At 34.5% G+C, this 27,789-nt stretch overlaps 1 protein-coding gene across 1 annotated transcript in view; it reads left to right on the top strand.

Annotated features, from left to right (window-relative positions):
- LOC140138695 (uncharacterized) overlaps positions 1–27,789 on the top strand; it is a 49,626-nt gene that overhangs the window by 19,295 nt on the left and 2,542 nt on the right. The window contains exon 2 of the mRNA XM_072160445.1: positions 14,891–15,110. Within this exon, the coding sequence (XP_072016546.1) occupies positions 14,891–15,110 (220 nt within the window). The remainder of the gene's footprint in view (positions 1–14,890; positions 15,111–27,789) is intronic.

The following is a 27,789-nucleotide window of genomic DNA, read 5'->3' as shown; positions in this document are numbered from 1 at the left end:
CAACAAAAAAAAACACACAAAAAAAACAAACACCAATAACCTTTATAGCTAGGTTTTTTTTATCTACAAATATCTACAAATATAGTTCAAGGAACTTTTCCCAAACCACATTCACAATAATTACAATAATAATTATAATAGAGTATTCCCCCAAAAAGTAAAGTCAGTAAAACAGGTGCCAGTGCTCTCTGTGCCCCCTCGGACATCTGGCGCTCTGGACATCTCTGTTTACCACTATAATTACGTCACTAAAATTCTTCCCATTGCCCCTTAGCCTTCGATATTTAGAGCTTCAAATACGAAAGTGGCGCATCTACCGGTCAAGTAATGCTTCAGGGTATGCAGATTTATATAATAGCTAAATGATTTTTCAATTTATTCACAAGCTTATACATATTTTTTGTGAATGATTGACTGGATCTGCAAAGAAGTATATTCATATCATTTTAAGAGGTGCTTCATTCATTGGTATCTGGTATACAAGCTGTGTCAAAATGAATGGTACCCATCAATTTTCATTGATAATTGAAAAGACGCGCAAGAACCGCAAGACCTAGGAAATATAAGTGCGATTACGGGCTTCCTTGTCCAATTTCCTATAAGATCAAAATGTATTAATGTTCAGACGTATAGTGCATTTTCTAGTTAAATGGCTAAATATGGCTCCTTTTGTCCCACTCGTGTTATTGAACAATCAAATATTAATTTTGGTAGAAATATTAAGCAAAAAAAAAGCATCTGCGTTTGAAATGTAAACCTATGTGGGTTGAACTTGAACAGATCGAAGATTGAAAAGATGCAACGGAGCAAATGTCAACATGATCAAATTCCGTGATGCAAATCTGCAAATTAGCCTAGTAATTCAATAGTTGTATAAACCAATATGATGACCATCGTTAAAGTGTGTGTTGATATGAAAATAGAAGACAGAGAAAAAAAAAAGGTTGTGTGAGAAAAAATCTTAAGAACGAAGCATACTACCGTAAAATCTCAACTACAAATGAAAGCTAAATTAATACGATACATTCGTAAATATGCCAATACAATAGATTTTTCTTACAATAATACTTGTTTGTATATGCTTGTATCTGTAATTTAAATCACATAATGGCGCCTGAATTAATTTATCTTTCATCAGAAGTACTCTATATGCTTGTAGACGAGGTTACGGTATTTTAAAAACATTTATAGAAATAAACTTTAGAGCTGAAATCCAGAATTACCAAAGATCTTCTGCGCACATTTTGTGTGGGATATTTTCTTCAGAATAGGGATGGTGGTCGTTAATTTACTAGGGGTACTGGGGTACATATTTTTATACAAAAAACATGTGGAGTCATAAAATTGTCAAGGGCTTGTGACTATCAAAGATCGCTACGCGGACAATTTTTGCAATTACAACCGAATTTTTGCGCTTACAACACAATTTTCAAGCACAACACGCATGCAGATAACAGCCCTCCTCAACATGGCATTTACACAAATCTTGTGAGAGGCCTGTGGATGTCAACGTGTGCAATTATGTGTCGTCGGAGTTCATCTAGGTCTACATGAGCACTTGGGACAACCTTTGATTTCAGAGAAGATCAAGAGATCTTAGGAGCCATTCCACTTGGTGCTTCAAATGAATCACACGATTGCCGAACAATTCTGCAAGGTGTTCTGTCAATTACTGTACAGAAAGTGGTGAAACTGTGATTTTCATCTAAATGTTAATTGACTTTGCGTAACTGCATTTTTACACGGCTCACAAAAATGGTCTATTGCCAATTGGTCTAATACCATTTGGTCTAATTCCCGTTTCGTCTATATTCAATTGGTCTATTACCAGAAAGGCTAATTGCCATTTAGTCTAATAATCATTTAGTCTAATGTCCATTTAGTCTATTATTGTTTGGTCTAATATCCAGTATGTCTACTAACCATATAGTCTAATAACCATTTGGCCTAATATTTTTTCAATAACCATTTGGTCTAATAACCGTTTGGTCTAATAACCGTTTGGTCCAATACTCCTATGGTCTAATAACCAGTTAGTCTAATACCATTTCGTCTATTTGCCAATACGTCTAAAAAATTGCCATTTCGTCTACTACTGGTTGCGGGCTGAAAATACATGTAATGAGGCGAGCATGTGTAATGCGATGAGCACATGTAGAGAAACATACTACATGTATCAAATCTTATGCATTCTTAGTAGAATTATTATTATTGTTTATTGATATATCCAAAAAATGAAGACTAATACATGAAGCCTGCAGGTATTATATACCGTATATATGCATACTCAGTGAAAGTGACATTTTGCCGGACTATTTTGTCCTTGTTTCCTTGGTCTTTTTAAGGATAATATGATAATATACTCATCATGCATTACTGGGGGTGCCACGTGTGCAGGGCATTTGCCGGTATTGCCATTCCAACATTAAAACAAATTAGGTTTTCATGTTTTTGTCATTTGTATATGGAGTTATGTGTAGATACTACATGTAGGTCTATAGACTTGTTATACTGTTTATAAAACACGCTTTTTAAGACCACGGTGACCCTGGACTATGATTAACGTGTAACACCTTTATTTTGACAAACTAAAAAATACTGTCACGTGTTCCTATGTAATAGCATGGTAATATTCGTATTGCGCGGACTTGGATGTCGACCTTTTCCCATGATACATCACGATTACATCGCAAACCGCTGGCGGCGCACTTATTGTGAATAGCGAGAATTGCTGAGTGTCTGTTCTTTGTTTAAAGACACATGTATAGTTAGTGATATGTCCTTTGTGAATGGGGGATATGATAATAGGGTGTACTCTGTATCCGATTCTGTCCCCATTCACAAAGGACACACCCCTGTTAATATATACATGTATCTCCAAACAAAGAACATCAACTTAACAGTTGGAACGTCTCCGCAACTCCCAACTTGCGACTTTACGCTCATTTCCATAAATCCAGAACCCCTTCTCATGATTGTACTTATAACTTCCCTGCCCGAGTGTCTACTCTAGTGGTTATAATCGCCATATGGCATGCATGAGACAATCTATTACAACATAAGTTTTAGGAACGCAATTGGCATATGGGATAATGAAATACATGCAACAAGAGCCTGCAACTAATAGTTGCAGGCTCTTGTTGCCAACTATGCGTAACTCACAAATTCAATACGTCCGAATCAATAATGATACTTGTTAGCGTACACTACGAATGAGCCATAAAGTCGGCAAATTGTATTCTGAGATACAGTGTAAAATGTGCGTGAAGGTCGTATTCATAGGTACTTCAATTAGGCGTGACATGTTTCTCATTTGATAGCATTTAAACCAATCAATAATCCTATTGCTGAACAGGATAATAATATTCTACCTATTTCTATAGAATCATCAAATAGCTCTAGTCTTTGTTTGCTTCAATGGCTAAATCCTGTTCAAGTGGTGGGTTACAATTGCATTTTATTTTGTCTAGGTATGTATAACCAACAATTAACAATGAGAGGAAATTTCTGAACCTCGTTAACTTGGGGATGATTTGAAATGACCGCCAAATTACCAGCAATGTGGAAAAAGAGACACATGTAGAACCGAAAAAGGTACCATTTGTTGAAGGTGCAAAGTTCAACAAACCATAACCCCGAAGTCAAATGATATACCATTTTAAAGCTTATGATATATATTTTCTAAACACAAAATAAAACAAAATTGACCGGGACCGACTTTACGGCTGATTCGTAGTGTCCGGTCACATTTTATAAATAAGCATTTCTCGCGTACCATATTCTAAAAGAGGGTGATGGAATCCTTTTAAATAAAACAATCATTGGCAACTCTCCCAGTCACCACCAAATGTCCTTTAACCTACTGTGAACTTTAGTTATATAGTCATATCCGGTGGCATCGCTTGAATTTAGTAGCCTGTGAGCACTATTGGGCTTAGCCTGGCTTCGGCCGAATGTTATAAATACAATAAAATAAATAAATACATTTAATATAAGTGTTTGAAAAGGATTGTCTAGACGTAACGCTTACGAATTCCATTTCCTGACAGACTTAAACGTTTTTTAGAAATTTGCCTAAGATGTGCCAGTTTGGTGTAGACCAGGGATGTAATGTGGGTATAAGTTCGAGCCATAACCCTCTTCTAGTATGGGTCGTTGTCGAGGTTTAACGGGACGATCATTTAAAACAAACAAACAAACAAACAAACAAACAAACAAACAAACCAGTGTCTATGAAGAAGATGCATGCCACCCCTTCAGAGGTTGTGTTACATTAGCTTATACTGTACTTGTAATATTAGTTACGCGGATGTACGTCAGCGCAACAATTCCAATTAATTTTAAACATTGGTGCTGTATCTTGCTAGATGTTCTACGAATTACGCAGGTATATAAAAGCACATTAAGAGTCTAGCCTATTAGCGATCGAAAAAAAATCTCTTTTAATTTATCTCCATAACAAATAGTATGCAAGTTGTATACATATCAGTAGAGAGATTGCGATGTTCCAAACGCAGCACGTGACCCGCACGTTTTCACGTACGTTTTTACGTACGTTAATACGGTGTTAAATATTGCTAGTCTCGGTTCCAAACTGGATTGTGCTCATTCGTGCTCAAAGACTATAAATCTGATCTAATCTAATCTAGGTCGATAGAGGGCATAGTGATTGAAAAATTAACAGTAAGCGTAGTCTCTGCCTAATTCAAACAGCTCGCTTTTGATTCTCAAAAAAAAAATTGTGTAAGTGAAAAGCGACCTCTTTGGCACGGGCACAGTCGTAGCTCTCAAATGCCATTTGTTCTGTTCAGTTTGCTTGTTCCAATTTCGAGATATGTTTATTTAAAGCCCTCTTACCTAGTAAAAGTGGCACAATTTTGATTTTACCCTTTCGTCTTTAACTAAACATATCTCGAGATTAAAACAAGCAAATCGAACAGAACAAATAGCAGTTGAGAGCGAAGACTACGCCCTTGACGTTAATGTAAGCATTATGTCACAACGGTATTTTCTAATTGCCAGAGAGGGCGCTCTTCACTTGCACAATTTTTTTGAGACAGGCTGTAGTGTAAAGAGAGCTGAACAACATCACCTTGTAAAACGTACATCTCATTAACAACAATATATCAAGCAAGTTTTCAAAGTATATGATTTGTAGATTGAATTGTGCAAAACATCAAGGTGTTATTTTTCAATAATATATTGATTTAGATAATGAAAATTAATCCTTTTGGATGCTTCGACCAACAATACTTAGTCAACCCTTAAAGTGTTCACTTCGTGAAACCTGTGAATCCATGCAGCATAATTGCATGTATAAGACTTCTTGCAAATTTAGTCATTTGACAAGCATTTGACTGCAGCTCTAAATTTCAACACAGTAGCCTATTTTGCGCTACATGAAATACACAAAATAAATGTGAATATTTGGTAACAAGCCCTTTTTCGTGGATATCTGTTGAATCGTACCATAAAAAAGATTGCTGAAATCACGAAATACCCATTTAAGTATTTTTTTACCATTTCTAAATTATAATAGAAAATAGGCGCGAAGTCTGCAGCGTCATACCCTGCCAAACATAACCTGTAACAACAACTGGCGCGCGCGGGAAGATTGGATCAATACAGGAGAAAAACAACGTGACGGATACCTAATATAAAATAAACATTGCCTTCGTACGCCAGCTTCCCATCATAGCTTGAAGACCAGCAATGAAGAAAGCCATTTGGGTCCCGTGAGTAGGATTATTTTTGGTAGTCAGGTGTCGTAGCTAGACTATTTGCTGATTGTGTCCATCATTTGACCTTTTCAATCGGTAGTTTTTGTTCGTTTGATGGTAGCTTGTTTGTTGAACTTTCTCAGTATCTTGACGGTAACATATTGATTGGCGCGACAATTACACTTGCTGTGTAAACTCAGCTGCTAAATGATACCGTATAAAGTAGCTTAAGGTGGCAACGAACGGCTTCAACCTACGGGATATTCACTCTATTATCACCCCTTAATAGTGTTCCAGCAGCTAAGACTTTTGGACTGAAACACAGTGTCTTAAATTTGTTCAATATAATATTATCACAGTTTAGTGACAGCGACCTCTAAACTTAACCCTGATACTAACACCGTTTTTCTTATAGTTTGGGAAATACTAAATGCTGATTTGTATTGACGAGCTTCCCTGCAAACACAAAAACGTTATATTTTGGGTTTTGGTTTAGGTAAAAACGTTTTAATAACATTAAAATGTCGGGTTATATAAAGGGCATGAAATCGTTTTGAAACGTTTTGTATGATGAAAACACACTACAACAATATTTTTTAAATGTTTTAGAAATGTCATTGTAAACTATTTTTGCAAACATTTCTGGCCAAATATTTTGTCAACACTTAAGGGCTGGGGTATGAACGTTTGGACAGTATTTATTTTGGGACATTAGAGCACATCAGACATATCGAATTGCATTCTGAATATGAAGAATGTCATTCTGATATCAAATAATTTTGATTTTTGAAATTCGCAATTTAATACACATTTTATGGCAAATCATTAAAATTGATATTTTTGATATTTAACAGTACTTGAAGTAAACTTTATAAATCTGATGATTTATACTTAAAGTGTATGTAGGTGGGATGAAAAGCCGACGATCAATTGAAAATTTTGACCTTTCGTATTGAAGATATGGATTTTTTCCCAAAACACCAAAAAAATTAGGTCTTTTTGGGAAAAAATCCATATCTTCAATATGAAAGGTCAAAATTTTCAATTGACCGTCGGCTTTTCCTCCTGCTACATACACTTTAAGAATATATCATTAGATTTATATAATTTACTTCGAGGACTGTTATATATCAAAAATTTGAAAAATATCAAATTTTTATAATTTGTCATAAAATTTGTATTATATTGTGATTTAAAAAAATGAAAATTATTTGATATCAGAAAGACATGCTTCGTATTCAGAATGCAATTCGATAGGTCTAAGGTGCTCTCATGTCCCACAAAAAATACTGTCGAAACGCAATAAACGCTCATTTTGGATCCCTTAAATAACATTATGTTAAAATATTTACACCCAGCAAACACAGAAATGTTCTTAAAATACTCACACAGTAGTTTTACTGTGCATTCATCCACGGTGAATCCAACTGAAATCACTATATGTATAGCATCACAACCCATTGCAATATCGCAAAGGTAAATCAGAAATATGTGTTTTTGGACTTAACATGGTTTGGAAACATTATAGACAATTAAAAGAGAGAGGGACTAAATTATTCGGTCGGTAATAGGCTAGACTCTTAATTATGTTCTTATGTACGACGATATGTGCTCTACACGTGTAATTCGTAAAAGATCTTGTACAAGATATAGCATCAATGTGAATAAGTGATTGGAATTGTGGCAGTGACGTTGCTCAGTAGTGAAGTGTTTTGCAATCGAAGGCACAATAGGGGAAAGTACAATACCAGCTCAAATGGAATGAAATATGTACTTCGTGGACACCTTCATTAAATAAAAGTTTATGAGGGAGTTAACCCCATAAGAACTACCTGCCGATTGGCTAAAAAGAAGTTTTCATTATCATTTGGACCAATCAGCAACATTGTTAGAATAATTTCACCACACAAAAAAATTAGGGTGAATTATTTGCAAAGCTCCGTTCTGATTGGTGATTAAAGTGAAGATATCACGTAATTGACCAATCAGAGGCAATGTTAGATCGGCAGGTAGTGCTCAGGGAGTTAAGGGGTATCAGGTGGTGGCGGAAGAAGAAGAAGCCCTCTGCCCTTCGGGTATACACCAGTGTTAAATGTTGTTAGAAATGTAATCTTCTTGATTGACTAAATGAATAAATACTTTGCTCATTAAAGCTCAGTATAGTCAGAGTTTGTCTTATAAACCCATAATGCTTTAATATGGTAACCAGCATTGATATTGTATCCCGCGTAATACAGGGTGAGTCAACAAAAGTGCAATAAGGCAAAGAAGTCATATTTATTTCAAAACTAAGTTGAATTTTTCGGTTGTTGAAACTTTCTATTATTGCTATACTCAATAGTCACACGATGTGAAAAATGAAGTGAATCGGCTCTACCGTTTTATTTTTATGAGTATGTTTACTGCAACATTCACTTTAAATTGTGTCCACAATGCGCCTGTATTCTGAATGAGAGCATACCGTGCGTAATGTTATAAAGACTACAGATCCAATTCTGACTTTAACCTTATTCAAAATTAATGTCTGCCTTTTATGTTCAAATTAAGTCTCTCAGATTTCTTACATCCTTCATATCCCACAAAAATCCAACTCTAGGCTCCAAATCAAACTAACAAAGCACCACAAAGCACTAGTTTTGAATGAACAAACTACGTAATCTTAAGTTGGAAAAATTTCAATTTCTGTAACATGATTGGCATTGAAGTATTACATATTTACTGGCCCTGGTCTGGAAATAATCATTGCTTAATGTTTGTTTTAATTTTCACGTCTTCCTTTGTTTTTAAGGTGTTTATTGTTTATTAAGCTTCAATAACAGGATGAAGAAAGGTATAGAGGTTGGGCGGATTTTTAAAATGTCAAATCGGAAACCCGAATTTGGATTTGAGGGGTTTGAAGGACTTAAAAATGTTAGAGACCTTATTTAAAAATAAACATGATGTGAAAGAAGACACAAATTAACTTTGAATTAAGGGGTGGGGTTTGAACCTTTGGACAGTATTTATTGTGGGACATTAGATCACATCAGACATATCGAATTGCATTCTGAATACGAAGAATGTCCTTTTTTATTTGATTTTAATTTTGATTTTTTGCAATTCGCAATGTAATACACATTTTATGGCAAATGATTAAAAATTGATATTTTTGATATTTAATAGTACTCGAAGTAAACTTTATAAATCTGATAATATGTTCTTAAAGTGTATGTAGGTGGGATGAAAAGCCGACGATCAATTGAAAATTTTGACCTTTATGAAAGGTCAAAATTTTCCAGATCCCTTAAAGGCTTAATGTACGATTTCCTTCAAATTTTAAATTTGTCATTATATACTCAAAATGCTGAAATAATACTAGTAATAAGAAAGAAACCCTGCTTGTTATTTTGACCGTTTAACACGCAGTTCTATGGGAGGACATAAAGTCATAATTCTTGAATTATGACTTTATGTCGAACTTTGCTCCGTTTACCTACAAACATAACAAATGTGGCTGATTCCATTTAGGTGCAAGTTGTGACTTGTATAAACATTACAAATATGCCAAAAAATCAGGTTTGAAAAAAATTAACCAAATTTATATTATAAGATCGTACATTATGACTTTAAGTTTAAGTCAGTGTTTGTTGCGCACTCTCATTCAGAATGCAGGTGTCTCGTGGACAAACATTGAAAGTGGGGGTTGCAGTAAAACGGCTCATCAAAATAAAACTGTAGATGCAATAATCAATTCATTGTTTCACAGATATTGACTATTGAACATAGCATTAATGTAAAGTTTCAACAACTGAAAAATTCAACTTGATTCAAAGTTGAATTGCAGTAAAAATGCTCATTAAAATAGAACTGCAAATGCAATTCACTTCATTCTTTCACAGATAGTGACTATTGAACATAGCATTTATATAAAGTTTCAACAACTGAAAAATTCAACTTGATAAAAGGATCATTAAAATAAATCTATAGATGCAATTCACTTCATTGTTTCATAGATAGTGACAATTGAACATAGCATTTATATAAAAGGTCAACAACTGAAAAATTCAACTTGATTACAAAATAATTATGTCATTTTTGCCTTATTGTATATTTTTTTGTACGCAGAAATCTTCATCATTGTGGGATATGCTAGTTAGATTGGTTGTATTTGGGCGACGATTGGTATAAAACGAACCACCGATGGACTATTCCATGCCGTTAAAACCCATACGATACGCCCCAATGGAAGACCTGTCCTTAATCTCCCACACAGGGGGTAGCGTCACCCAGCATTTGATATACATATAATACATTTAAATTTTTCTGTAGCGCTGTTACGTTTAAAAACAAAGCGCCCAAACACAAAAGACAAAGCAAAAGAACAATACGAGGAAACCCAAATCAGTGAGAACGCCCTGGGAGTAAAAGGCTACACAATCTGAGGATACAAATGTGACTTCAGAACTTCCTTAAAAGCACTCACAGACAGGCATGTACGCAGGATTTCATTTGGGGGTGCTGATTTTGAAAAAGTGGACTTTTTTTCCAATGGGGCGATTTTGTGAAAAGTGGACAAAATGTTGACCTTTTTTGTCCAAAAAAAGTAAAAAAACTGTTTTTTGGCTCGATACGCTCGCAAGTTCTGAAATGTTGGGACTTTTTGTATACTTTTCCAAATTTGAGGGGGGGTGATGAGGTGCGTCGCACCCTCCTGCGTACGGGCCTGCTCACAGATTGTCAGTCTATTGCCAGTCTATTACAGGTGTGAGCGCAACATAGGAGAAGATTCCACAATCATGAAAATATTTGACAAGCTTATAATTGCCAGAGTCAACCTATTTGCCCACCCAAGTTACAACTTCAGCATCGGAGTCTTATAAGCGATATAATGAGGCATGTGACAATAGGGGTAGCCATTTTGCGCCTTTCCTATTGCAACAAAATAGAACCTATTTCTGAATAGCAGGTTGGAAGTTGATTACATGCCAAAGAGTATGGAATTAAGAAGCACTAAAGACAGTTACATATTCAATCCGGTGGTAATAAGACCATTAAATTTTGCTTTGCAGCCACTGCTTACGTTTCCGTAAACATAAAAATTAAAAATGTACGTCATACGGCTATCTTAGATGATGACAATCTAATGCAGATTACCTATTATTACCTCTTATTATTATAGGAATTGTATTCCAATTAAAATAAATTGGTTCAAATTTTTTTAGCCAATTATTTATTGATTTAATGGTCATCATGAACAGAGACCTTGAAACCAGAGGTTAGTAAACCTTTTTTTGATAGAGCGTCACGTCATTTATTAAATGTAAGATAAGACTATACTGTTAAACTATAAACAATCTTGTTTAACAGGTTGCGATTTGGTAGTTCACAGCATCTTGCGAATTGTAGTGAGCTTTAGCAAAAATTGCATTGATCATTTCATATCGAGCATGTAGAAGAATTCAATTATCACAGATATACTTTTGTAGGTCCTGTGGCTCTTAAGGGAACTGGAATGAGCGTTTTGAGCGTTTCGACAGCATGTTTTGTGGGACATGAGAGCACATCAGTCCTATCGAATTGCATTCTGAATACGAAGAATGTCTTTCTGATATCAAATAATTTTCATTTTATGAAATTCACGATATAATACAAATTTTATGACAAATTATTAAAATTCGATATTTTGAAGATATAACAGTCCTCGAAGTAAATTTTATAAATTTAATGACAGTTTTAAAGTGTATGTAGCTGGGAGGAAAAGCCGACGATCAATTGAAAATTTTGACCTTTCATATTGAAGATATGGATTTTTTTCCCCAAAAGACCTAATATTCTGTTAAATATCAAAGATATCAATTTTTAATGATTTGCCATAAAATGTGTATTACATTGCGAATTTCAAAAAATCAAAATTATTTGATATCAGAAGGCCATTCTTCGTATTCAGAATGTAATTCGATATGTCTGATGTGCTCTAATGTCCCACAATAAATACTGTCCCAAACGTTCATACCCTTTCCATTAAGTTATGCTGTAAAGAGGGCTGAAACAACAACATATTTTGTAAAACGTACCAAACTCATTAACAACAACAAATGAAGCACGTTTTCAAATGAACTTTTGCAAAACATCAAAGTGCTATCTTTCAATAATATATTGATTTAAATTGATCAAATGAATTCTAACCTAATACACAAATCTATATGAGTCTGCTTTAAGCCCAAATAAAAATAAAAGGCAGCTTTAATATTGAAATTATTACATTATGATACCATACAGAACAACGCACTTTGCGCAAGTCGGAAGTTGAACAGACCACAGAGGCACATAGGAAAACTTATTAATTCCGTTGGTAACTATTGTTTAGCATGTTTAGTGAGACCTGAATTCATAAGCGCTGCTTATACGTTTGTATTAAAACTTAAAATATATGTACATCAATCGGATATGTTGTATGTTAGTTGCATTCAATTGTTAAAACAATAATTGAATGCAAATTAGCTATTGACATAAAACAGTTGTTGGTCCAGTAAATCATGCTCAACCAATCAATGAAGTAGAATATGTAGATATAACATGGAATTTACAGTATCACATGTTTAGGGATATTTTGGGACGTCCAGCATTAACAAAATATTAAGCATGGGACACTATATCATGATATACACGCCAAAGGATAGAATAATCAACATCCCATTTGTAAATAATTATTGTGGGATAGGCTTTTACGACGGGAGTTCATAACAATTGGTAAATTTTTAGCGCGTTCGCCGTCGGACAAGTTCAGAACTGTTAAGATTTCATCAGGAGTAGCTCTGACTTCTTCAGGACAAAGAACCTATGAATGAGACATGTAGGTCACCCCTTGCCTACTGGTGGCTCTGAAAAGAGCCGTTTACTGAAGACTGTATCTTGTCAACAGAGAACAAGCAGACCTCGCCTATCTGCAAATGTAAAACGTTTGGTGGCTCCGAAAAAACAGTTCGCTGAAGACTGTCCCTTGCTAACAGAGGACAAACATACCTCGCCTATCTGTTATATTTAAAGGTTTTGTGGCTCTAAAAAGAGCTGTGCACTGAAGACTGCCTCTTATCAACAGAAAACAAGCAGACCTCGCCTTTCTGTTGATGCAACCACAGAGAGCTTATAACAAAGTAGTTGCCTAGTACCTGAGGTCGGTGATCATCGACTGATGTCCGATGAACATTTGACAACGAATCCCATTTGTAGCTTGAAATGTATATACTAGGTACTGGCTGCTTATTTTAATTATGACATATTTGTCTTGCTTAGGATAAACTGGGCTGAACATAACTGGTATCTTAATTCTTTTGATGTCTGTAGACGTATTATTGTACTTTTTTATTACACGAGAAACAAATATTAACAACACTCTAAACTCACCCCTTGTCAGGTAGCAGGATATTAGAAACAAATGGTAAACAAAGTCATGGTCTAGTGTATGTTGGTCAAAAGTATTGCGATGATTGTCCAACGAGAGGACAATACACCCCCATTTTGGCATTACGCTACATGTTTTTTCAAACCTGATTTTTTTGCATATTTGTAATGTTTACACATGTCCCAACTTGCACCTAAATGGAATCGGCCAAATTGGTTGTCTTTGTAGGTCAACAGAGCAAAGTTCGACATATTATCATAATTTAAAAATTATGATAATATGTCCTCCCATAGAACTGTGTGTTAAATGGCGAAAATAACCAGTTGGGTTTCTTTCACTTTACCTTGTTATTTCAACCTGAAATGGACAGCAACACTTCTCGTCAGTTATTACTAATATTATTTCAACATTTTGAATAAAGAATAACAAAATCAAAATTTGACGGAAATCGTACATTAAGGCTTTAACTCTCAAAGGAATTTTTTCCTGTCCCTGAAATGGTCAGTTTACCAGTCCGTCATATCATACAACTGATTCCGGTTTTATACATGACACGTATATCGGTTAAACCAAATAAAATTATTCAATCCAGCTTTCCAGAAAGTGACCTTCGTCTGGTTGTCAAATGTTGACAGTTGGTAACAGGTTCCTTGCTGGCAGTATCTTGTCTCCACAGTATTGTTTACTGGCTCCGGACCCTGACACGTGACTACATTATAGAATGTGGTGTAATAGGGCCGCTTCAACCCGAGCCCTTCAATCAGGGCATTTTCACTTAACCCCTATCTTTTTTGAAAACCTCTATCGAATTTTTACAACTCTAAGGTGGAATATGTGGATTGTAATCGTTTTATCGAACTGACTTACAAAACATTTTGATCACGTCACTTCTTACATCACGAATAAAACTTTAATGATACCATTTACTGAAAGAATACCAAAACATTTGTTATTTTTTAGTCCTTGATACATTATACCACTTAGCAATAGGTACTGCTACCAAATTATGCATAATTGAAAAGCGATAATGAACCTATTTATAGTTATTATAATAGCGCTAACATAACTCAAATTTACGGTCATATAGCAAGAGCTCCTAAATTTATTCATTCATTACAATCATGGTAATTCTTACTGCGTCTGTCCTACCGTGGGCGGGAGTTCACAATTTTTATCTGTGGCCTGTCGGTCGGCAATATATCTGCACTCAACGATAGTGTCAACACCACACACATGTCACGACGCTTCATATTTGCAAGTAGAAATCTTAAATTCTGTGGTACTGGGGAAATCAAATGAATCTGTTCTGATGATACAATCACTTAGCTTGTGTTTAATCTGTGACCTGTCAAGTTGACATCGGATTTTAAATATCGACGCTGTTGTAACAAGCAAAACTAAATGCGTGCTGTTATATCGTTTCTTTTTTTACATGTAAGTTTAACGCTAATTTGGTGTTAATTTCTAATTTTGTACTGCTATGACATATGAAAACAAAATTGACGTATAATTGATTTTGTTTGACCACAACCTGGTTTAAGGTTACCATCTTGATAGCATTTTGTTTATATAGGTTTTCTATGGAGGACGCAGCAGGTTTGATAACTTGAGTGACAAACCACATCGCAAACTCCGCCCAAAGTTTGTTTGCGTCTGTCCTATGACGGTGCCAGTGAATGCATGATGTATTACAACTTTTCATCACTATCGTCCTCATTATTATCATCATTATCACTTAAACTTGACTTAAACTGTTTTGTATTCACTGTTACGTGTTATTTGCCAACAGATGGGCCTCGAGGAACAAGTACGTCTACGAATAGGTCCACGATACCTCTTTCTAAGCGTGGTACTCGCAGCGTTCTGCTGCTGTTATGTTGGAGCTCAGAGACACGAGAGGTGGTACTGTACTCCGGTATTTTCAATGTTACAGTCTATGTGCGGTAGCTGCTATGCAGGAATTGACAAACGTTCAGACAACGTAGACAGAACACCACAACAGTCACTTGGTAAGTTGTAAACTTAGTCTCTATTTGTTGGACACTTTACTTGATCGAAACGGTAAACCTAATCCTACTGCCTTACAGTGGTGTAGATTTCTTTTTGACATTGGGGGGATGAGGTCGATAAAATTTCTTGAAGTATAGTGAATCCAGCCCTTTTGGCGACAAAATAAATTTATGGCACAAATGCGTGCGAAGCGCGGGAAAATTTTACCATACTGAAGCTAAACTGATGGAATATGGTACAAAGTGGAATAAATTATAAATTCGCGCAAAAAAATGCAATTTAAGGGGGGATGATTGTATGGACCAACCCCCTGGCAAAATATTGGGCCATTGGGGGGATTTACCCCGGGATTTACGCCTATGCTACCCTAACCCTATTGAAAGTCCAAACAATAATCCAGTCTTTGCTGTTGGCTCAAGAAGTGATTATCGTTTCGAACAAAAATAATGTCGAACAAACATATGAAACAGAGTGAAGTCAGGGGCGTACCGATCTCAAATCTGAGGTGTGCATTCTTTCTTCGGGGGGCCAGTTTGAGCTCATTTAACTTTAAGGGCTATATTCGTTAACACTTACGAAAGTTCTTGCAACAAGGTTATGCGTGTTCGAGTCGACGCGATTCACGCTATTTTGCAAGAACCAATCGGAGGCACATAGCAACAACTGGACTGATCGATTAAAAGCCCTAGGTAAATAGGTAATTCCCCAATGTAGGATTTAATTTGATATACTTTAAGTGTTTAAAAATGAGAAATAAATAATGCATCTTTTATTTCCCATATTTGTATTACATCGCGAATTTCAAACAATCCAAATTATTTGATATTAGAAGGACATTCTTTGTATTCAGAATGCAATTCGGTGTGTTTTATGTGCTCTCAGACCCAAAAACAATATTGTAAAGGAATGTGACCGACCCCTTAATTATTAATTATTAGATACTATTATTATTGTAATAATCTCAGAAATTATTATTAACGTTCACACGCTAACGGTCGACAGTGTATTCTTTGTAAAAGACTACTCGCGATCTAGGGGACACGAGCCGCGAGTCACAAACCGCGATGTCCCACGAATAGCGAGCGTAGCGAGTTTCCAAGAGTGTGTGGTTCCCAGTAGTTAATCTCCCTATGGGTAATATAGGTACACCATCTGTAGCACATATTATCGACACTGGCGATTACCATTTACACTTTAATACAGATTTCGATTCAGGTAACTTAGATAAAACGACATGTGAAAATGCAGAATTTATTATATAAATCAATACCCAGTACAATATTTAATTTTTCAATATGTTTCTATTGTACAATAAGTTCAACAATGAAAAATAAGAGAAACATAAAAAGTAATAAAGAAACAATCTCAAAACGAAGGTGTGTTTGTGTTCAACTTTCGTTGTGCGATATTTTGATGGTAACCACTCTTGACACCCCTGTCATCTTGCGCTCACAAGTTAAGTTAAGAGATACGGAAATAGCAAACAGTTACAAGAAGGATGGATAAATAATATCTGAAAAATGACGTTGTTGTTGTACCATCACAAAATGCGATTCATTTTCTACATGTAACATTTTATGGGACACCTTGTAAGTGCTGTTAGAATGGTTAGCTACCCGTTATCATACTGGGAATTAGTATAGTTACTAGCATTACATCGGTTACTTGCATTACCGGTTGCGCACACATCGGGCTATTCCAGAAAATAGATGCACACCCCCTATAGAGGAGTTCGGATATCCGGACTTTTTGTCCAATCGTGACTGATGGAAATCCAGACTTTTAAAGTGTCCAAAGGTAAAAAAATCCGGCAGAAAAATAGTTCGAAATCAGAAATCCTCAATTTCAGAGCTCATTTTTGACATTTCCGTGATTTTTCCTTCATTTAATTGGATTTCCAAGCTTTTTCAAGTGACATTGGCAACTGGAATTCCAGTCATTTTCAGAAAGCAGACTTGGAAATCCGGACATTTCTTTGATTGAAAATTTACTCCTCTATAGGGGGTGTGCATTTATTTTCTGGAATAGCCCATTACCAATTTCAGAGCTCTCCGATTTAATACAGTGGACATATTCCCTATTTTTAACGCGGCTGTGTACTCTAGACGTTGTTTCTTTCGCGAAATTGAGTTCTTTGATATGTATGTACCTTGTTATATTTTTTTTCAAGAAAGAAAATCCAGATTTGTAAATTCCAACTGCAATATTTTATGGATTTTATTTCACTATTCCACTCATGTTCGCAATTTAAAAGGAAAGAAATCTTTGGTGTACCATTGGGGTACACTCATTGGGGTACACATGTTTCTCATTTGATAATCAATAATCTTATTGCTGAAGAGGATAATAATCTTCTACATATAAAATCATTAAATAGCCCTAGTCTTTGTTTGCTTTGGCTAAATCCTGTTCAAGTGGTACGTTACAATTGCATTGTATTTTGGCTGGGAATGTATAACCAAGAATTAGGAATGAGAGGACATTCCTGTACCTCGTTGACTCGGGGATGATTTGAAATGACCGCCAATTATGACTTTATTACCAGTAAAGTGGAAAAAGAGACACATATAGGACCGAAAAGGGTACAACTTTGTTGAAGGAGCAGAGTTCAACAAACCATAACCCCGCTTCTGAATATCATTTGAAGTCAAATGATATACTATTTTAAAGCTTATGATATATATTGTCTAAACACGAAATAAAACAAAATTGACCGGGGCCGAGTTTACGGCTGATTCGTAGTGTCCAGTCACAAATATAGATAAGATATTAAATTGCTCAATGTTCAGAGAATCATATATAAAATAATGTAATGACAATGGCCAGAAAGTTAACCGCGAGCGGCATTTACAAAACAGGCATTGTGCAGGCTGGTATGAGATACTCTTCACGTGTTTTTTAGGGGCTGTGCAATAATTATGAGCCCTGGAGGAGGGTAAAATTGGGGGGCGTTATTTCAATTTTCATTTTATCGGTAAAATGACGATTTAGGTACACAACTCAATAAATACCCGCACCTATATGTAAGCAATAATGCTCGTCGTAAAAAACAAGATCGATATTTAATTTTTTAGCATTTTGTGCAAATAGGCGTTTGTGAATTTTAAGAAGTTCATTTTGATGCCTTATGTGGTCAATATCTCAAAAAATTAGGCAAAAAAGGCGGTTTTTGGACTGGAGCCTCAAGATTAAGAAAAAACAAAACAAACAAAGAGTGTTTTTTTTTGTCATGATGTACCAAAAAAATAACCAAAAATTCACTTTATGTTGATTTTCTTCATAATTGTTGTTTTTACACCAAATCTGTATTTATATTATGATTTATTGATGTCACGTCTTTTAAAAAAAATATATACTTTAATTATGTTTTGCGTGAAGAACTATAAAGTTATGGCAATTTTAATACATGCATGTCTAAGAATACACAGCTACCTTAAATAAATTTTGCACTTGGTGTTGAGAGTAGAAATATATAAAATGACATAGTACCAGTTAGTAAAATATGAAGAAAAATCATCTTCGGTTACTCGCATTACACATTAGGCCTCAATAGCTGTGCACCGATGTGACTACAAAAAGAGTCATACATGTACATTGCCATTGTTTCTAGATTGGGAATTGTTACTTTGGTAATGATTGCTTTTGGAAGTTACAAGGCTGTACAAAATAAATAATGGAATTTTTCACTGCATAAAGAAAAGCTTGAGTACTAGTGTCTTCTTCAAGGAAAATAAAATCTAATGTCTTAAGGGATCTAAAATGAGCGTTTATTGCGTTTCGACAGTATTTTTTGTGGGACATGAGAGCACCTCAGACCTATCGAATTGCATTCTGAATACAAAGCATGTCTTTCTGATATCAAATAATTTTCATTTTTTGAAATTCACGATATAATACAAATTTTATGACAAATTATAACAGTCCTCGAAATAAATTTTATAAATCTAATGATATATTCTTCAAGTGTATGTAGCTGGGAGGAAAAGCCGACGATCAATTGAAAATTTTGACCTTTTATATTGAAGATATGGATTTTTTTCCCAAAAAGACCTATTTTTTTGGTGTTTTGGGGAAAAAATCCATATCTTCAATACGAAAGGTCAAAATTTTCAATTGATCGTCGGCCTTTCATCCCACCTACATACACTTTAAGTATAAATCATCAGATTTATAAAGTTTACTTCAAGTACTGTTAAATATCAAAAATATCAATTTTTAATGATTTGCCATAAAATGTGTATTACATTGCGAATTTCAAAAAACAAAATTATTTGATATCAGAAGGACATTCTCCGTATTCAGAATGCAATTCGATATGTCTGATGTGCTCTAATGTCCCACAATAAATACTGTCCAAACGTTCATACCCCTTCCCTTAAGGTAGTATTATACCCCTTGATAAATTTGTGACTATTTTTGCATTTTTCTCACAAACTAATAACACACTGGTAACAAAAGTTATGTATATTATAGGGGCACGGAATCCAGTTACTACACTGGAATCTCAGTGACTCAAGACAAGCGGTACGTTATTTATGATAAGAAAAGATGTACCGCCCGCTAGAATGTGCCTCATTTCTTAACATAATGAACCACTGTTTGAATCACTGAAATTTCAGTGAAGTAATTGGATTCGACGCCCCTATAATACTAGTATACATAACCTTTGGTACCAGTGTGTAGTTTGTTTTGAGAAAAATGCAAAATTAGTCACAAAATTTATCAGGGGTGTAGTACCGCCTTATAAAAGTTTCCTTGCAAGTGAAAAAGAAGTAAAGAAATGAATTTAATTTTAAGGTCATGTCGCACTTTGTGTGGATTCGCCCACCAGTATCACATTTACTTACCTTCAATTAGTCAGTATTGTGTAATTGTTATTTTAAGACATATTGAACAAGAAAACTTAGAAGTGCAAAAGAACAAAGGATAACAAAAGACCAAGAGAGCGAAAACCTATAGGAACATATAAAAGTGCAGGACAAAGCCCTATAACAAATACGTAGATTATACTGGAACCATGGTTACGCCGAATTTGTAAAGAAATAATTCACCCACGAACCAAAATGAGTGAGGGTGAGTTGAAGTGATCTGTACCAAACTTAACAACATAAATTGAAATACTTAATTAAATTAAATTAAGTCTATGCAAAGTGCAGAATAAGCTAGACAGGCATATTATCTATATAACTGTATCCGAAAAACCAAGGGGGAGGGGTGTTTTGTCGTATTATTATTCCGAAAGATAATTACTCCGAATTTCAAATATAAGTCGTTATTCCGAAGGTTCCCCAGCAAACACAAAAACGTTTTAAAAACGTGTTAGATAAGTTATATTTTGGCTTTTGGTTTAGGTAAAAACGTTTTAGTAACATTACATTAAAATGTCGGGTTATATAAAGGTCATGATAACGTTTTAAAACGTTTTGAATGAATACACACTACAACAATATTTTTAAATGTTTTCAAAAAATGTTATTGTAAACTATTTTTGCAAACATTTTTGCCGAATATTGTGTCAATACTTAAATAACATTATGTTAAAATATATTTGAACCCAGCAAACACAGAAATGTTCTTAAATATTTTTTTTCAAAACATTTTAATAACATTTAAATGTCGCAAAATATTTTTCAACCCCAAAATAACATTCTGTTTATAATGTTTTGTATCAAGTTTTCAAGAATGTTTTTGGAATGTTATTAAAACATTTTTATACCCTTTATATAACCCGACATTTAAACGTTTTCTGTAAAACATTTTTGTTTACTGAGCAGTAGATTATCAGAAAATGTTTTTTAAGGTTATGAAAACGTTTTATACTCTTAATACACCCTTTATATAACCCGACATTTAAACGTTTTCTGACAACCTTTTATAACCTTTTGCGAATGGTGTCGAAAACGTTTTGTGTTTGCTGGGTCGTTACTCCGAAGGCTTGTTTGTCACTCCTCCGAATTTCTGAATAACGATCTTTATAATACATCTTTTGGAGTAATGACCCTTCTACTCGGAATAACGAGCCTTACTGGAAACTCGGAGTAATTACCTATCGGTATAACAAGCCAACTGAGTATTGACCCTACGGAATAACGAACATTCGGTGTAATGGGCCTTCGGAATAGCGACCCTCCGTAACGAACTGTACTTTTTAAGTAGAACTTTTTCCTTTGACCTCTACATATTATGTAAAGTTCAATATCACACATGAAAACAAAATACAAAGAAATGTTAATAAAGGGGCACTTCGTGATACATAGCCTCATATCCTTATAAAAACATATGAAATGGTTTGACTACAAAAACGATTCTCTTATAAATGCACCTACGCACAGTTTCCACCTCGATACACCCGAGCTCACAGATATTTCCAGCACAGCGAGTCTAGCCGAGTACGCAGTCTGTGTTATACTACACGGTTGAGTGCATAGCATCAAGACCTGTGTGAAATCTAGTGGAAAATAGGATTCTGTGATTGGTTTTGTCAAAACCTCAAGTGTTCCAATTTCTAAAGGGACTGTAAATTTACCCGATGTGCACGTAATGTAAGGTAGAAAAACGAGAGCTGCCGCATTATCCTGTGAGATTCGATGAAAGTGCAACATGTGACCTCTTTAAACTTCAACGGCCATTATTTCAATGTTCATTATCTGGGTAAATATGTTTTTGGAATAGAGCTTCAAGATAAAGAAAAAAAATAGGAAAGAGTGTTTTTTGTTATGATGTACAAAAAAAATCACTTTTTTGTGATTTTCTTTATAATTGTTGTTTTTACACCAAATATGTATTTATATTACGATTTATTAATGTCTGACCTTTAAAAAAATGTATACTTTTATATGTCTTGCGTGAATAATTACAAAATTATGGCACTTTTACTACATGCATATCTGAGAGTAAACAGCTACCTTAAATAAATTTTGCACTTGGTATTGAGAGTAGAAATATATAAAATGACATAGTACCAGTTAGTAAATATGAAACAAAAATTCATCTTCGGTTACTCGCATTACACAGTAGGCCTCAACAGCTGTGCGCCGATGTGGCTATAGACTATGCCGCAGTCGAATTTTATTAAAAATATGTTATTATTAGTCATGATGAACCCATTTCGTTGAACTCAAAATTTTAAATGTTTATTAAAATTGAAGTATTCAATAGTAAAATGGTCATAAAGAGTTAAAAACATCAGACGATTAGTGACAATAAAAGTAATTGAATGCAACATTATCTTGCATAATTATAACGGCTCACTTTAATACTGAACAATTCTGATTTTGGAACCTACCAGTTTATTGATAGCGAACCCCGAAATCGCAGCTAACAAACAGAGGGAGTAGGGTGACTGATCAGATGTGAAAATCTATCAATTGTGCACACATTAATTAAATCAGAGTTTTAAATTTAAATACAATATCCAGAGTATGCACAATGGGCAAGTGGACTACGGGGTAGTCTAATGTGGCTACAAAAAGAGTCATACATTGCAATTGTTTCTGGATTGGGAATTGGTATACTACAAAATTATATTTTAATTTTGCAATGATTGCTTTTGGAAGTTACAAGGAGGTACAAAATAAACAAAGAAGTTTTTCACTGCATAAAGAAAAACTTGAGTAAACATTGCTTTTTCCATGGAAAATTAAATCTTAAGAAAGTTTATATCCTGATCTTTGTGTGTGAAAAGAAATTACGAAAAAAAGTGTTACGAAATGAATTTGGTTTTTAAGGTCATCTCCCTCTTTATATGGAATATCGCCCACCAGTATCACATTTACTTATTTCAAATATTGTGTAATTGTTCATGTTGATATTAATAAGACAATAGAACAAGAAAACTGAAACGTGCAAAAGAACAAAACATAAAACACTAAGATGTGGAAAAACAAACAACAGGAAAATATAAAAGTGCAGGACAATGCAGATAACAGTTACATAGAATTTACTGCTACCATGGTTACGTGGAATTTGTATTCACCCACGAACCAAAATATTACTGAAATATCGAAGGTTCATTTCTCCGAAGGCTTGTTACTCCGAATTTCTGAATAACGATCCTTATCGTACATTTTTTAGAGTAATGACCCTTCTACTCGGAATAACGAGCCTTACTCGAAACTCGGAGTATTGACCCTACGGAATAAAGAACCTTCGGTGTAATGGACCTTTGGAATAGCGACCCTCCGGAATACTAACGAATCGTACGTTTTTAAGTAAAAAATTTTCCTTTGACCTCTGCATATTATGCAAAAGTTCAGTATCACACATGAGAGCTTTGAAATAAAATACAAATAAATATTAATAAAGGGGCACCCCGTAGTCCATGACCTCATCCCCTTCTAAAAAAATTAGATTTTTATACCACCGGAAACCTCTGGCTACATAACACACTGGTAACAAAAGTTATATGTATTATAGGGGCAAGGATTCCAGTTGGTACACTGGAATTTGAGTGGCTCAAGACAAGCGGTACGTTATTTATGATAAGAAAAGAGGTACCGCTAGAATGTACCTCATTTCTTAACATATAAATTTATAATAAACCAATTGTCTTGAAACACTGAAATTTCAGTGAAGTGATTGGATTCCTTGTCCCTATAATATACATAACTTTTGTTACCAGTGTGTAGTTATTTTTTGAAAAAAGGCAAAATTAGTCACAACATTTATCAGGGGATGTAGTACCACCTTAACAGATCGAAATTACGGGACAGTAGCCTATGTAGCAATGTCATATACATAATCATGCATAACGTGCAAAATCGGAATCAATTGATATTTTGGGAATAAACTTTTTCCGTGGATATCTAGGCCAACATACCATGAAATAAGAGGATGCTAGAATCACAAAATATTCCGTTAATCTCAAAATATCAAGACAAATAGTTGCGTGTAAGTATTAATAATAAAATAACTACTAAAATAACAGCAACAACAACAACAAAACAATAATATTCATATATCAGGCTTACAATAGAGCTATTATCCATTCATGAAGAAACTATAAAGCGTGTAAAAAGCGAATATCAATGAAATGAGTCAGATGTTCAGTGTGCTAATTATACTTGATTGCCAATACTGTGTTCATCTACAGACACGTCGGCTCACACACACAAATTAAGTATGAACCCACTTTAATCCACCATAATGATATCGATTAAATTTAGAATAACGGAAACCACTGAACAGCTTAATGAGCTGGTCTTCATTCAAATCAATAAACACTTGTGATCTTGTTGAATGCCTCATTAAAAACATCATTGATAGGTGTTAAATTTTCAGGTATGCAATTATTGCAAATGATAATCACGACAAGTGCATTGTTAACATTACATAAAAAGGAACACCTTGTGTTTGCTCACCACTCCACATGATCGACACGGTAAACTATTACCTCAGTGTGATCTTTGTAATTTTTAGGGGATTGGGTGGGCGGGTGGGGGGTCTAAGTATTTTACATTCGGTCATTTCAAATATTGAGTGTTAGTTTTGGTTTTGGTCACGTGGTTTCCTATTATTCTGTCTAAGCTCTTGACTGACATCATTACCGAGATCTTAGTTTCTACCCTTTGTTAGAAACGTAAAATTTTTAGAAAGCATTTTCGGTATCAATTTCTGTTTGTTACATAATCGAAAAACCGCAGACTATCAGGTTTGAAGACCGGGGACAATGAACTAATCCATAATCCATATCATCTCCATCATCATGCATCGTTTATGTTTCATACAATATCTTTCGAATCGTAGTAGTACTACTTTCATACTGAGACCATGGTCTCAGCTTTCATAATGTGTGTAAAGTTTTCTCATTATTACTAAATTAAAACCATCCAGTAATTCCACTACAATTCTTTTTAGACTAGTTTTGCTCAGTTACTAGCCTCAGGTTTTAGGAAAGAATAACTGTTGATTCGTAAATACAAAATATATTATTATATTTAATCTTAAAGGTGGGTGACCTGATTGACAGCCTCATCCCCAACTTTAACCCATCAAAATGCAGATGTTGGTATCAGGTGAAAACTCTCATATTTTTCTCATTAACATATTAAAATTAGGCGTTCCTTCAGAAAAACTGCCGAATTAGTCTCCAATGAGGTATATACCACATTTTTGACTAATTCAGCAGTTTTTTGATGATATCTTCGGAAATACACCGATTTGGAACTCCTAATATCAGTACGGTATGTTAATGAGAAGAATAGGTTCTTGCATTTGATATCAATTTATTACATGATCATGATGATTATCATTAATAAAAACACCGTAGACTATCAGTTTTACGCTGTATTAAATATCAGTTATTAAGAAGAATTAGTCGCATTTACAATGAACATTTACATGATCTTTTTGCATGAATGCTTGAAAGGAACAACAGTTTATGTCTACATAAGTTTTAAAGAATTTGATTTTCCAAATATATCAGGTCACCTTCCTTTAATAGGTCCACTTCGTATAGACCAACAAACTTCAAATATACTACTTATATCGCTTTGAATCTTAGTAGTACCCACAAACAATAAAGTCGGAAAACGAAATATTTTAATATTTTGTTCCGTCTGTTTTGGCTAGGTTTTAAAAAACCTAACCAAAACACACGCAACAAAAATTGTATATAGGCTTTAAAAGTATTTTGTAACTTGAAATTTCTGCAGAGTCACGCTTAAATATAATAGAGTCAATAAATAGATTTTTTTTTCTTTTTAAGTTTCGCATTTTAATTTGGTGACACAAATGTTAGTATCACTAATGAGTATTGTTATTTGGGTATTATTTTTACTCCGTCAGGTTCATTTACAAAGGCCATTCTTCGTTTGAAAGAAAATGCACTCAAAGCTTATTTTAAAATCAGAACTGACTTATAGGGTTTACATAAGTGTAGTTTGAATGTTCAGCTCTCTTATTCAGCCTATTCTTAATTACGGTTGTGAGGTTTGGGCACCTTACTTGTTAAAAAACCTCAATGACACTAATTCCTTTCACTTTGTGATAAACTTCCCAGTGAAATTCGTCATGTCAAAGTTTGTAAATTGATGTTGGGTGTCCATAAGAGAGCTACAAACAATGCTGTCAGAGGAGAATTAGGTAGTTTTCCAGTTCTTATTTCCATGCTTTCGGTAAAATATTGGTGGTCACTAAACAAAAAATGCCTTGAGGGTTGCAATTCCTTTGTAACTCATGCATTAATCATATTAATTGATAACAGAAAACGCTGTGATAATGACACATTTTGTTGGTCATCAGATTCTCACTCTTGTAGATAAACTTTGTATTTGGACTAAACCAAATGTGATTAATTCGGGTATTTTTAACAACTTTATAACTTCCAATTTACAGTCAGCTTATTGCAACCTCTGGACAGATAGTATTAACAGTGTTCATAGTAAACTTCGAACTGACTGTCTGTTCAATAGATCTTTTGATTTAGAAAATTATGTTACTATCCGTCGTTTCATCTTTTCGGTTTCGGTTTCAGTTTTCGGTTTCGGATCTCATTGTTATTTTGAAGTGTTAGCATGGTACGTGTGAACAATCCTTTTATTCTAGTCTTTTGTTGCCTACAGAACAGTTGAACGAAGATAACTTCTGTTTCGGTTTCGGGAGTTATGTTAATTTCTGACATGAAAAACGTGAGATGAGAGGGTTGATGCTAATCTAGACAAAAGAAGTGTCTAAATTTTACGGTCGTAAATTCGCGATAAATTGTACGGCTTCAATTGACTTACGTTGGGTGTATAGGTACTTCAGCCTAGGCGGGAGTGGCTCGTGAAAATAGCCCAGCGTAGAAATATACATTAATCACTAGTAGCTACTAATTAGTATACTTGTTCGTACAATCGCGCAAAAATCGGTCATATGATTATGTAGAGATCCAGCTTAAAACTTAGTAATATGCAACACCAAAGAAGTGCGTTGAAGAATAAATAGAAATTTAAATTCCATCTAAAATTAATTATTATTCAATCGAAGCCTTTTGGCTCATTATAGTACTTTGATAGGCTTCTTATTTTTTTTAAATATATAATTAGCTTTTCATCCGCAAAATAAGTAGCACAAATATCATTTTGTCTCATCGTGCAGAAGAAAAACTGCAAAAAACAAAAAAACAAAACAAAAAACCCTCCCTCTCAAGCCTGAGGAAGCGGTAGCGACGGAGGCGGAATGTTCAACAATAAAGACTTGCATGTAATGTAGGTCCGATTTTAGTTCAGGAAATCCACGCCAAAAACATGCTATCTTACTCTATTCACCCCTTATTCCTTTAGCTGGAATGAAAACTCTCTGAAAGGTTTCCTGTAGTTTGTCATTCTTCAGGCCTAAAGTATATATAAATAAGTACAACTTGGCTCTTTAATTATCTCAACTTATTATCTGGTTATTATCTTCTCTCTGCCCAATATAGGGCATGTTAAAACCGTTGCTAGTATGCTTAAAGCTAGAAAATTATTGAGGTATCAAAATAAGCAGAACAAAAGTTTCCATCTTTCAGCCACTTTATTTGGTATTTTAGTATTAGTGTCGGAAAGAAATCACTCTTGTCTTAATTGTAAAGATACTTTTTGTGCGCTATACAGTCTGTGTGGAATGTTTTCTTTCTTTTCTTTGAAGCTATCTGGTTATCAACCCCGCAAATGACACTTTTCTTACCTTGGCATTTGTGATGCGATCAAGCACAATCAG

The sequence above is a fragment of the Amphiura filiformis genome, chromosome 18 (assembly GCF_039555335.1).
Source record: "Amphiura filiformis chromosome 18, Afil_fr2py, whole genome shotgun sequence".
Taxonomy (NCBI): Eukaryota; Metazoa; Echinodermata; class Ophiuroidea; order Amphilepidida; family Amphiuridae; genus Amphiura; species Amphiura filiformis.
The sequence above is the reverse complement of the archived record's forward strand: the minus strand, read 5'-3'. Positions and strand labels throughout refer to the sequence as shown.